The sequence below is a fragment of the Salvelinus fontinalis genome, chromosome 26 (assembly GCF_029448725.1).
Source record: "Salvelinus fontinalis isolate EN_2023a chromosome 26, ASM2944872v1, whole genome shotgun sequence".
Taxonomy (NCBI): Eukaryota; Metazoa; Chordata; class Actinopteri; order Salmoniformes; family Salmonidae; genus Salvelinus; species Salvelinus fontinalis.
Genome location: NC_074690.1, coordinates 21,065,942 through 21,078,138, shown reverse-complemented (window position 1 = coordinate 21,078,138; position 12,197 = coordinate 21,065,942). Strand labels below are relative to the sequence as shown.

General features: G+C 44.1%; 1 protein-coding gene across 4 annotated transcripts in view; it reads left to right on the top strand.

Moving 5' to 3' along the window:
- Positions 1 to 12,197, top strand: part of si:ch211-13f8.1 (uncharacterized) — a 20,507-nt gene extending 8,310 nt beyond the window's left edge. For 2 of the 4 annotated variants that reach the window (XM_055882975.1, XM_055882974.1), the window contains exons 4-10: positions 2,791 to 2,943; positions 3,654 to 4,852; positions 4,952 to 5,123; positions 5,398 to 5,626; positions 6,362 to 6,474; positions 6,975 to 7,156; positions 10,093 to 12,197. In XM_055882975.1, the coding sequence (XP_055738950.1) occupies positions 2,791 to 2,943; positions 3,654 to 4,852; positions 4,952 to 5,123; positions 5,398 to 5,626; positions 6,362 to 6,474; positions 6,975 to 7,156; positions 10,093 to 10,286 (2,242 nt within the window). In that variant the 3' untranslated portion in view covers positions 10,287 to 12,197. Of the gene's footprint in view, positions 1 to 2,790; positions 2,944 to 3,653; positions 4,853 to 4,951; positions 5,124 to 5,397; positions 5,627 to 6,361; positions 6,475 to 6,974; positions 7,157 to 8,913; positions 9,036 to 10,092 lie in introns of all 4 variants that reach the window. The other 2 variants (XR_008754698.1, XM_055882976.1) reach the window with 2 other exon arrangements.

Below are 12,197 nucleotides of genomic sequence, written 5' to 3'. Positions count from 1 at the left end.
CAAAACCTATTCCCCCTCAGGAAACTAAAAAGATTTGGCATGGGTCCTGAGATCCTCAAAAGGTTCTACAGCTGCAACATCGAGAGCATCCTGACTGGTTGCATCACTGCCTGGTACGGCAATTGCTCGGCCTCTGACCGCAAGGCACTACAAGGGTAGTGCGTATGGCCTAGTACATCACTGGGGCTAAGCTGCCTGCCATCCAGGACCTCTACACAGGCAGTGTCAGAGGAAGGCCCTAAAAATTGTCAAAGACCCCAGCCACCCCAGTTATAGACTGTTCTCTCTACTACCGCATGGCAAGCGGTACCGGAGTGCCAAGTCTAGGACAAAAAGGCTTCTCAATAGTTTTTACCCCAAAGCCATAAGGCTCCTGAACAGGTAATCAAATGGCTACCCGGACTATTTGCATTGTGAGCCCCCCCCCAACCCCCCCAACCCCTCTTTTTATGCTGCTGCTACTCTCTGTTTATCATATATGCATAGTCATTATAACTATACACTTATGTATATACTACCTCAATTGGGCCGACCAACCACTGCTCCCGCACATTGGCTAACCGGGCTATCTGCATTGTGTCCCACCCACCACCCGCCAACCCCTCTTTTACGCTACTGCTACTCTCTGTTCATCATATATGCATAGTCACGTTAACCATATCTACATGTACATACTACCTCAATCAGCCTGACTAACCGGTGTCTGTATGTAGCCTCGCTACTTTTATAGCCTCGCTACTGTATATAGCCTGTATTTTTACTGTTGTTTTTATTTCTTAACTTACCTATTGTTCACCTAATACCTTTTTGCACTATTGGTTAGAGCCTGTAAGTAAGCATTTCACTGTAAGATCTACACCTGTTGTATTCGGTGCACGTGACAAATAAACTTTGATTTGATTTGAGACTTGTGGAGGTCATCAATTTTTTTCTGAGGTCTTGGCTGATTTCTTTTGATTTTCCCAAGATGTCAAGCAAAGAGGCCCTGTGTTTGAAGGTAGGCCTTGAAATACATCCACAGGTACACTTCCAATTGACTCAAATGATGTCAATTAGCCTATCAGAAGCTTCTAAAGCATGATATAATTTTCTGGAATTTTCCAAGCTGTTTAAAGGCACAGTCAACTTAGTGTATATAAACTTCTGACCCACTGGAATTGTGATACAGTGAATTATAAGTGAAATAATCTGTCTGTAAACAATTGTTGGAAATATTTGTTCTGTCATGCACAAAGTAGATGTCCTAACCGACTTGCCAAAACTATAGTTTGTTAACACGAAATTTGTGGAGTGGTTGAAAATAAGTTTTAATGACTCCAAACTAAGTGTTTGTTAACTTCCGACTTCAACTGTAAATATGTGTCTTTTGGAGGGGTTGGGTTAAAAGTGGAAGTCAAATTTCAATTGGACCTTGTGTGCAATTGACCAATAAAGTGAACTTCTTTATAAATAATAAATACGAGCATTACAAAACTAAGCTGAATGCGTACACAAAATCTTCCTCCATTCTCCGTACATACAGGAATGGAAGAGTGTGTTGGTGACAGGGATAATCCACCGGCGTATCATACTATTTTGGCCACTGAAGCACATAGAACATAGGATCAACTGGAATACAGGGGATGAAGTACAATACCAAGGCTAAACTCGCTACCACGCCCCAGTCCAATCGGCTATTACATAAGAAGGCTTAGCGTAGAAGATTGACGTTCAGAGCTCCATTCTCTTTAACTCTATCCGTAGGGCGTATAATGTTCTTTGGATATGTAACTGTGCAGGATCAGCTCGGTACAACTGAAGGCACCAGATGTGTGGTAGCTTTGCAAACCACCTGATCTCGCAAGTTTACATGAATGTTCGCTACAAGGGAAATAGCGCAGAGGTAATTGGTCTGGTAATTATGAGGCTAGATGTGTGGTGCAGGCAAATGATTCAAGACAAAATACATTTCAAATGATTTCAGGGCTACACAAAATGTGGACTTTGACCTTATCTGTAGACCAGAATTTTTTTAATGAACCTCGTTAATCACATCAGCAATATGCTAAGAGACGTTTAATTCAGCAAGCCATTGATAGTACAGCAATATTGGACTACTGTCTGGTTGCCCCCAACCTCACCCCCCCCATCTTTTTCCCCCCTCCAGTCATTTCAATCGTTTGGGTTCGGATCCCACTGCTACCACCAATTGTGTACGGCAAGGATTTAGGAAAGGGTAGAACAACTTCTTTCTTCAATGGTGAAGGATCAATATCATAGAGGTAGATAGAGGGCACACTTGGACCAAAGCCTGCTTTAGCATGGGCAGCACTCAGCAAGGGCAGCACCATTGAGTGCTTTCACCATTTTGAAGTATTCAACTGGGTGGTACTTGCTATGGGTTAACAAAGAATCACAGAATTCCATCTAGGTCAGCAGCTTTATACCTGTTCAGACAATACACACTCCACCACAGTAGGTGGTGCTAATACACTCATAGAAGTATAATAATAACACATTGAGTATTTTAAAATGGAGATAGCCCCCAACGGTGCTTTCCATGCTGTCACAGAAGACACACCTTACAAAGTTAAAAGGTGTGCTATTTTTCCATATCTACAATAAATAAACAAACATGTAACCACTTCAATCGCTAGCTCAAAGACCACCCTGATCCCAAATTCTCCCAACAAACGATCCCGCATGGTGATTACCCCCTCTCCTGTCGAGAATTGGTACGACATTTCTATCACCTTCCCTATTTCTATGTCTCCCTCTCCAATTCACCCTCCATCTCTGTGTGATTGACAGCTTACACTTCAACCCTGAGGAACTTCCTCTGAGCCCCAGACATGAGCAGGCCATGCTCCTGCTGGAGAGGGCTCGGTTAAAAGCCCGCTTCAATCACGCCAAAGGGGAACGCCCTCAAACCCGCCGCTCCCATTCTGCCCAGAGATACAACCCGTAAGTCAGCTGTATCTGCAACTCTGTTGATCTCTATCCCCCCTATTAGTCTGACTACCTGATCGTCTGTCTGTCTGTCTGTCTGTCTGTCTGTCTGTCTGTCTGTCTGTCTGTCTGTCTGTCTGTCTGTCTGTCTGTCTGTCTGACTGTCTGTCTGTCTTTATATTCCGTTCTATATAAGTGTGTCTACCCCTTCCCACATCTCTCTCCTTTCAGTTCTTAATTTCTCTCTCTGTCTTTTTCTTTCTGTGTGATTGAAAAATCTGACATTATGTAACATCCAATGACTGATCGTTTCAGAATCATAACTCTGGTTTCTGATTGGATGTTCCACAAAGATGCAGGGAGTGTTATATAGTATGACTTATGTAACCATGTTGATGACACACACCATGATGTTTCAGTTTCTGTAATGGGTATTTTGTTCCTGAAATCCCCTCTTATATCAGTGGGATACATTCACAGCAAATGGTATTAGGAATACTGGCACTCATGAGAGAACACACACTCAAACACACACACTTAAACACACACACACTCAAACACACACATACACGGATTACTCATGTGCTTTCATGTATTTGTGTCAGCAGAAGTACTTGTATTTGTGACTATGGAAATATGTACAGGCTGTGAGTAAGAATATGAAGTTATTATTATTATTATTATTATTACATACAGTGTTTAGTGTGTTTCCCTGTTTTATCCAGCAGGAGGCAGCAGTCTGGGATTGATTCAGCACTGGTCCAAAAGGCTGTGGCTGTTAAACCCAAGGAAGAGCTGACAGCCCCTCCCTCATCAGGTCCGCTCCTGGTCCCACAATGCAGAGACCTCTCCCCTGGGGGGCATAATCGTCGGTATGGTAACTCACCCACGAGGGTGCGGTTTGAGGATGAATCAGAGAAGGAGGCAGAGTCTCGCTACCTGGATCGGGTGAGGGAGCGTGGGCGGGCCACGGGACAGAAATCCAAGGGCACTCTGGAAAAGAAGGCGGAGTCTAGCATAAGCATTACAGGCCTTACTCCAAGACTGGAGGACGTTGGTTTCACGAACGCTGCTTCTACCCAGGTAACGGAGGTAGTGGTGGTGTTGAGGAAATGTGAGGCTTGTGGATCCATTCTTAGGGATCCTCCAGTACCCGAACCAGAGACTGCTCCTCCCCAGTCCGGCAACGCGGAGGAGAATCAAAGCAGGAAGGTCTCTAACTGGGGCCCCCCAGCCCAATCAGACGGGATCCCCCAACCAGATCAGCCCAGCAGCATCCACCCCAAAGCGGCAGGGGTCACCTTCGGTGAGGTCCTGATTCTGGGAGAGGATACAGAGGGCGGGGCCGGGGGTGGAGTGGGGGAGAAGTCCTCCGGTTTCGGGAAGTTGAGGAGGCGCAGCAGGAAGGGAGAGAGCCGGCTGAAACGGGTCGGCTCGGGACATGGCCCCTATGGTGCCTCGTGGGCCCACCGTCGAAACTCAAATCCCAGAAACAGGGTCAACGTGTGCAGGCGAGCCGTCACCTTTGCTCTAGGCAGTCCTGTAGCTCTGGACCGCCCTCTGGTGGGAGCCTCCGGAAACAGCAGTCCCAAGGATAGTGACGCCCCCACCCCGCCACTGCCCATTAAGTCAGCTCTGAAGTCAGGCTGCAAGAGCAGGGTAAGTGGGCAGCGTGTGGTAAAGCTCCTGCCCTCGGTTCAGTATCACCTCATCAACCTGGATGAGGGGGCAGGGGGAAGCCCACAGCATGACCTCATCACCACAGAGCATCATGGGGATGGTCCTATCTCTGCCCCACCAGGGTCTCCCCCTAGCGCCGCCTTAGTCCCCTGCATCCGACCGTCGTCCCTCAGGTACTCCCCTGCAAGGATCACCCCTGACCTCCCCCCTGCGGAACTCTGGGAAACTGCTGCAGATGGAGCTGGTGAGTAGATAGAATGTATTGTGTTGGAAGGAACTGTAGACTTGATGTGATGTGCTCACTGAATGCTTCTTTCAGTTACACACATAAAATGTCTTCCAGGTCTGGCATTGAGCGGAGACATGAGTCGAGATCTGCTGGTGGCTCTTCCAGAGTTCCGCCCTGCGCTGCGCTGCTTGGGCGTGTCCCGAGCAGAGGACCTGAGGGCAGAGTTACTGAGAGCGGAGCACCTGAAGGCAGAGGCTCAGTGGGAGGATGGCCAAGAGGGGGCTCGGTCAGTATGGATCCCACCACTGACACCAAATTCAAGTCAGACCCATATATATGTTTAATGTGGCTCTGGTTCCTTTAAATGGTGTGTTATTCTTAATCTGACAGGGAGGCAACACAGTTTCTCTGAAATATATCTTGCAGGAATTGAACTATGCGTTGTAATCCCTAGGTGACAGATTCAATCGAACATAAACCACTGTTCACGCTTACAGCCTGCTTTTTTACATACAACTGACATGTTTTGCTCTGTCTGTATGTGTTGGTGACTTGTACAGGAGGTCTATGGCAGAGCGGGACGGCAGACCCAAGCTATCTCTGCGACGGTTCTTCTCCTCCATCGGGCTGCACAGTGTGGGCAGGCTGGTGAAGGGAGGGCGCTCCAGCAGCATGGAACAGCTCAGCATCTCAGCGCCGCGGGCCAGCTCCGCCTCACCCAGCCCCACCCACAGCCCTCACACCAACACCCGCCTGCAGAGGACCCCCTCACTACAGGCCCTGCACACAGTAAGCACCAGCTACTCAGCTCAGTTGAGTTCTATTCAATCTAGTTCAATTCAGTTCAGTTACATTTATTTATATTCAGTTCAATTCAGTTCTGTTAAATGTTTTCACTAAATTATTTGTCAAAGAACAGAAATGCATATGCCACTTTACTTTTACACCATTCTTTAACATTTTCTTATTGAGATGCAATTTTCATGGCTGACATTCAAAATACAAGAGACTGGCTGTGCCTGAAATCTGTCTTGCCTACTACTACTGCATAATGTCTACTAATCTAACTACATACAAATTAGAACGTATACTGTTTAGTAAAAACGAATGCAGTAAGCAATGAATATCAGCGTACTAGGCTCATCTTACTGGGAATGCATCCTTTATTGCACAATTGCATTGATTCCCGCCAGTCGTTCATTTTGGTACAGGGCCTCACCTTCTCTGATTATCAGCTGTTGTCAGACACACGTGGGTCTCGAAAGACGATTCTCTTCCTCAACAATGTGCAGCAAATTTTACTACATGAAAATCCAAAATGGGTATGACATCCTGGCATTTAAAGCATATTGAATTTTCTATTTTTGAAACCCACAAAATGCTTACTGTTTAGAAGGAAAGTTAGGTATTCAGACATCGCCTCTGTCTGTGAAGGTCAGGACTCAGGAGACAACATCAACTGCACGGATGATGACACCTGTTGCAATGTCCCTAATAAATACAAATGTCCTTCCCTGTCACCAGGTGTCCCCACTGGCCCAGCTTCGGAAAGCCTCCTCTGTGCAGAGTCTGGAGAGGAGAGTGGAGCGTTCTACCATTCTGGGAGAGGTGTCCGTGCCTAACAGCCTGGCACCCAGGTACTGTGTGTGTGTGTGTGCGTGTGCGTTTGTGTGTGCGTTTGTGCGTCGGTGCGCGCAGAGAGAGAAGGGAAAAAATAGATTTCTCATTGTGTCTAGGCTCTAAATCAACCAGCACTGCCAAAAGTACTCTGTATTTTCCGATTGTTCAAGCGGTAAAAAAAAAGTGTCATGGAACAGAAATGTCATTCCAATCAACAAATTTCAGGACACCATAAGGAACATAAATACTAGGACCGTGAATAATGTAATCCTTATTGACACAACACTACAAATCCAGGCATCTTTCCAAAAGCTCTTGAAGTGATGTCATCTAGACCGTATTTACACTAAGCAATGTTTGACTTGGCAAAATGCCTTACGTATATAAAAACAATATAGCTAGATTATTGTAAGATCCCATTTCCAATAGGAAACTGACCAACTGCCACTAATTTCTCATGAAGGTAAATTACCCCCACTACATTTCACTGAAATGTCTCTATATACTATCTCTACAGGATGATCCAGAGAGCCCTGAGCGTGGAAGATATGTTAGCCCCTCGGGTGGTGCGTCCCATGGGTCCAATGGGTAGGGTCGTCCAGGCCTTCCCTGATGGGACCCTCTGGTTGGAGCTCACCAGACCCCCTAACGGCCCTTTTGGGTTCGTCATCTCTCGAGGCAAAGGTCGACCGGTCACAGGTATATTAAAGCACTATTACTGTGTAACTGGGTTCCATTAGATGTAGCCTACATTTTAGTGTTGTGGATGTGAGGATGTACAGTGCATTCGGAAAGTATTCAGACTCCTTACATTTTTCGACATTTTGTTACATTACAGCCTTATTCTAAAATGAATTACATACATACTACAGTGTTCCTTATCAATCTACACACAATACCCCATTTTTGTAAATGTATTAAATAATATATAACAGAAATACCTTATTTACAAAAGTATTCAGACCCTTTGCTATGAGACTTGAAATTGAGCTCAGGTGCATCCTCTTTCCATTGATCATCCTTGAGATGTTTCTACAACTTGATTGGAGTTCACCTGTGGTTTATTCAATTGATTGGACATGATTTGGAAAGGCACACACCTTTCTATTGTAAGGTCCCACAGTTGACAGTGCATGTCAGAGCAAAAACCAAGGAATTGTCCGTAGAGCTCCAAGACAGGATTCTGTCGAGGTACAGATCTGGGGAAGGGTACCAAAAAAAGTTCTGCAGCATTGAAGGTCCCCAAGAACACAGTGGCCTCCATCATTTTTAAATGGAAGAAGTTTGGAACCACCAAGACTCTTCCTAGAGCTGGCAGCTCGGCCAAACTGAGCAATCGGGGGAGAAGGGCCTTTGTCAGAGAGGTGACCAAGAATCCAATGGTCACTCTGACAGAGCTCCAGAGTTACTCTGTGGAGATGGGAGAATCTTCCAGAAGGACAACCATCTCTGCAGCACTCTACCAATCAGGCCTTTATGGTAGAGTGGCCAGACAGAAGCCACTCCTCAGTAAAAGGCACATGACAGCCCACTTGCAGTTTGCCAAAAGGCACCTAAAGGACTCTCAGACTATGAGAAACAAGATTCTCTGGTCTGATGAAACCAAGATTGAACTCTTTGGCCTGAATGCCAAGCGTCACATCTGGAGAAAACCTGGCACCATCCCTACGGTGAACCATGGTGGGGGCAGCATCATGCTGTGGGGATGTTTTTCAGTGGCAGGGACTGGGAGACTAGTCAGGATTGAGGGAAAGATGACCGGAGCAAAGTACTGAGAGATCCTTGATGAAAACCTGCACCAGAGCGCTCAGGACCTCAGACTGGGGCGACTGTTCACCTTCCAAAAGGACAACGATCCTAGCACACAGCCAAGACAACACAGAAGTGGCTTCAGTACAAGCGTCTGAATGCCCGAGCCCGGACTTTAATCCGATTGAACATCTCTGGAGAGACCTGAAAATAGCTGTGCCGCGATGCTCTCCATCCAACCAGAGGTTGGCGTATTGCTGAGGAATGCTGTGGTAGCCATGCTGGTTAAGTGTGCCTTGAATTCTAAATAAATCACAGACAGTGTCACCAGCAAAGCACCCCCACACCATTACACCTCCTTCTCCATGCTTCATGGTGGGAACCACACATACGGAGACATTCACCTACTCTGCGTCTCACAAAGACACGGCGGTTGGAACCAAAAATCTCAAATTTGGACTCATCAGACCAAAGGACAGATTTCTAATGTCCATTGCTCATGTTTCTTTGCCCAAGAAAGTCTCTTCTTCATATTGGTGTCCTTTAGTAATGGTTTCTTTGCAGCATTTCGACCTTGAATGCCTGATTCACGCAGTCTGCTCTGAACAGTTGATGTTGAGATGTGTCTGTTTACTTGAACTCTGTGAAGCATTTATTTGAGCTGCAATTTCTGAGGCTGGTAACTCTAATGAACTTATCCTCTGCAGCAGAGGTAACTCTGGGTCTTCTTTTCCTGTGGCGGTCCTCATGAGAGACAGTTCCAGGTGACTACCTCATGAAGCTGGTTGAGAGAATGCCAAGCGTGTGCAAAGCAGTCATCAAGGCAAAGGTTGGCTACTTTGAAGAATCTCAAATATAAAATATATTTTGATTTGTTTAACACTTTTTAGGTTACTACATGATTGATTCCATATGTGTTATTTCAGAGTTTTAATGTCTTCACTATTATTCTACAATGTAGAAAATAGTACAAATAAATAAAAACTCGTGAATGAGTAGATGTGTCCAACCTTTTGACTGGTACTGTATATTAATTAACAAAAATGTCTAAAAACCTGTTTTTGCTTTGTCATTATGGGGTAATGTGTGTAGATTGATGAGGGGGGAAAACGATTTGATCCATTTTAGTATAAGGCTGTTGTCACGTTCCTGACCTGTTTTCTGTTGTTTTTGTATGTGTTTAGTTGGTCAGGGCGTGAGTTGGGGTGGGCATTCTATGTTATGTGTTTCTATGTTGGGTTAAATGTGTTGCCTGATATGGTTCTCAATTAGAGGCAGGTGTTTGACGTTTCCTCTGATTGAGAACCATATTAAGGTAGGCTGTTCTCACTGTTTGTTTGTGGGTGATTGTTGCTGTGTCTGTGTTTTGTTGCACCACACGGTACTGTCTCGTTCGTTCATTTGTTTTTCCTGTTTGTGCATTCTTCGTTATATGTAGTTCTCATGTTCAGGTCAGTCTACGTCGTTTGTTTGTTATTTTGTAAATTATCAAGTGTAGTTCGTGTCAGTGTTCGTCTTGCCTATTAAATTCTTTATGTCTACATATCTCGCTGCGTGTTGGTCCGATCCATGCTCCTCCTCGTCTGATTTGGAGAACGAATATGACGACCGTTACAGCTGTAACATAGCAAAGTGTGGAAAAAGTCAAGGGGTCTGAATACTTTCCGGATGCACTGTATATTCAATAAAAACCTAATGGCAGGGATTTTAGGTGGGTGTTTTAGAGGGCATTTTACCCGAGTGTGTAATGACATACTATTTAATGATTTTAAATTGACATATTCTTAGTGTTTGCACCATTACCTATTGTCCCCTCCCTCCCTCCCCATCTCTCTCTCTTTCTATCGCCCTCTCGGTCCTTCCCCCACCCCTCTCTCTTGTCTCAGGTGTGTACGTGGAGCAGGTAGGGGATGGTACTGAGGAGGGCCTGTACTCTGGGCTCCTGGGTGTTGGGGATGAGATTCTGGAGGTGAACGGGGAGACAGTGGCTGGACTGACCCTGGATCTGGTGACACGCCTCATGACCCGTGACAGCACTGCCTCTATCCGTGTCCTGCCACACCGTCGGAACCATCGCTGAGCAATGGAATATTCCATTATCCATTTCAATGAAAAAACACACTGGATACTGCGCCATGATGATGTCATGATGAAAACTTGAGAATGGAAATAGACCTAAAGAGATATTTTTAACTCAGGGAGAACAAAAGGAAGGACATAATACATCTCCTTTTCTATTATTAGGCCTAATCTTTGCAGATTCAGGCAAATGTTTGTGAATAAAAACAGATAAAACGAAGTATAAAGAGAATGTTGACCTGAAGATGCAAGTGAGATGATATACAGTGCCTTCAGAAAGTATTCATACCTCTTGACTTATTCCACATGTTGTTGCTGCAGCCTAAATTCCAAATGGTTTTTATTGATTTTATTTTCTCACCCATCTACACACAATACCCCATAATGACAAAGTGAAATCATGTTTTTAGAAATGTTGCTAATTTATTGAAATTGAAATACAGAAATATCTTATTTACGTAATTATTCACAACCCTGAGTCAATATATGTTAGAATCACCTTTGGCATTGATTACAGCTGTGAATCTTTCTGAGTAAGTCTCTAAGTGCTTTGCACACCTGCATTGTACAATATTTGCACATTATTCTTAAAAAAAATATTCAAGCTCTGTCAAGTTGGTTGCTAGACATTTTCAAGTTTTGCCAATAATTTTCAAGTAGATTTAAGTCAAAACTGTAACTAGGCCACCCAGGAACATTCACTGTTGCCTTGGTAAGCAACTTGGTAAGTGTATTGTTGGTTTAGGTTATTGTCCTGCTGAAAGGGGAATTTGTCTCCCAGTGTCTGTTGGAAAGCAGACTGAACCAGGTTTTCCTCTAGGATTTTGCCTGTGCTTAGCTCTATTCCATTTTTTTTTTTTTTACTCCCTAGTCCTTGCCTATGACAAGCATACCCATAACATGATGCAGCCACCACTATCCTAGAAAATATAAAGTGATGTGTTGTATTGGATTTTTCCCAAACATAACACTTTGTATTCAGGACATAAAGTTAATTGCTTTGCAACATTTTTTGGGCAGTTTTACATTAGTGCCTTAATGCAAAAAGGATGCATGTTTTGGAATATGTTTATTCTGTAAAGACTTCCTTCTTTTCACTCTCAATTAGGTCAGTATTGTGGAGTAACTACAATGTTGTGTATCCATCCTCAGTTTTCCTAACACAACCATTAAACTCTGTAACTGTTTTAAAGTCACCCTTGGTCTCATGGTGAAATCCCTGAGCGGTTTCCTTCCTCTCCGGCATCTGAGTAAGAAAGGACGCCTGTATATTTGTAGTGACTGGGTGTATTGACACACCATCCAAAGTGTAATTAATAACTTCAACATGCTCAAAGGGATGTTCAATGTCTGCTTTTTTTTTTACCCATCTACCATTAGGTGCCCTTCTTTGCAAGGCATTTGAAAACCTACCTGAAATTTGTGGTTGAATTTGTGTTTGAAATGCATTGCTCGACTGAGGGACCTAACAGATAATTGTGTGGGGGTACAGAGATGAGGTAGTCATTCAAAAATAATGTTAAATGCTATTGCACACAGAGTGAGTCCATGCGACTTATTATGTGACTTGTTAAGCACATGTTTACTCCTGAACTTATGTAGGCTTGCCATAACAAAGGGATTGAATACTTATTGACTCAAGACATTTCAGCTTTACATTTTTTGTGAATTTGTAAAAATGTCTACAAACATAATTCCACTTTCACATTATGGGGTATTGTGTGTAGGCCAGTGACACCAAATCTCAATTTAACCTATTTTAAATTAAGGCTGTAACACAACAAAATGTGGAAAAGGGGTGTGATTTCTTTCTGGGGTGTGAATTCTTTTCGAAGGCACTGTAAATAAAGACTGTATAATGATTATTGTGCGTTTCACAATAAATAGCCTATTGTGTCAAAGGTGAAAATGA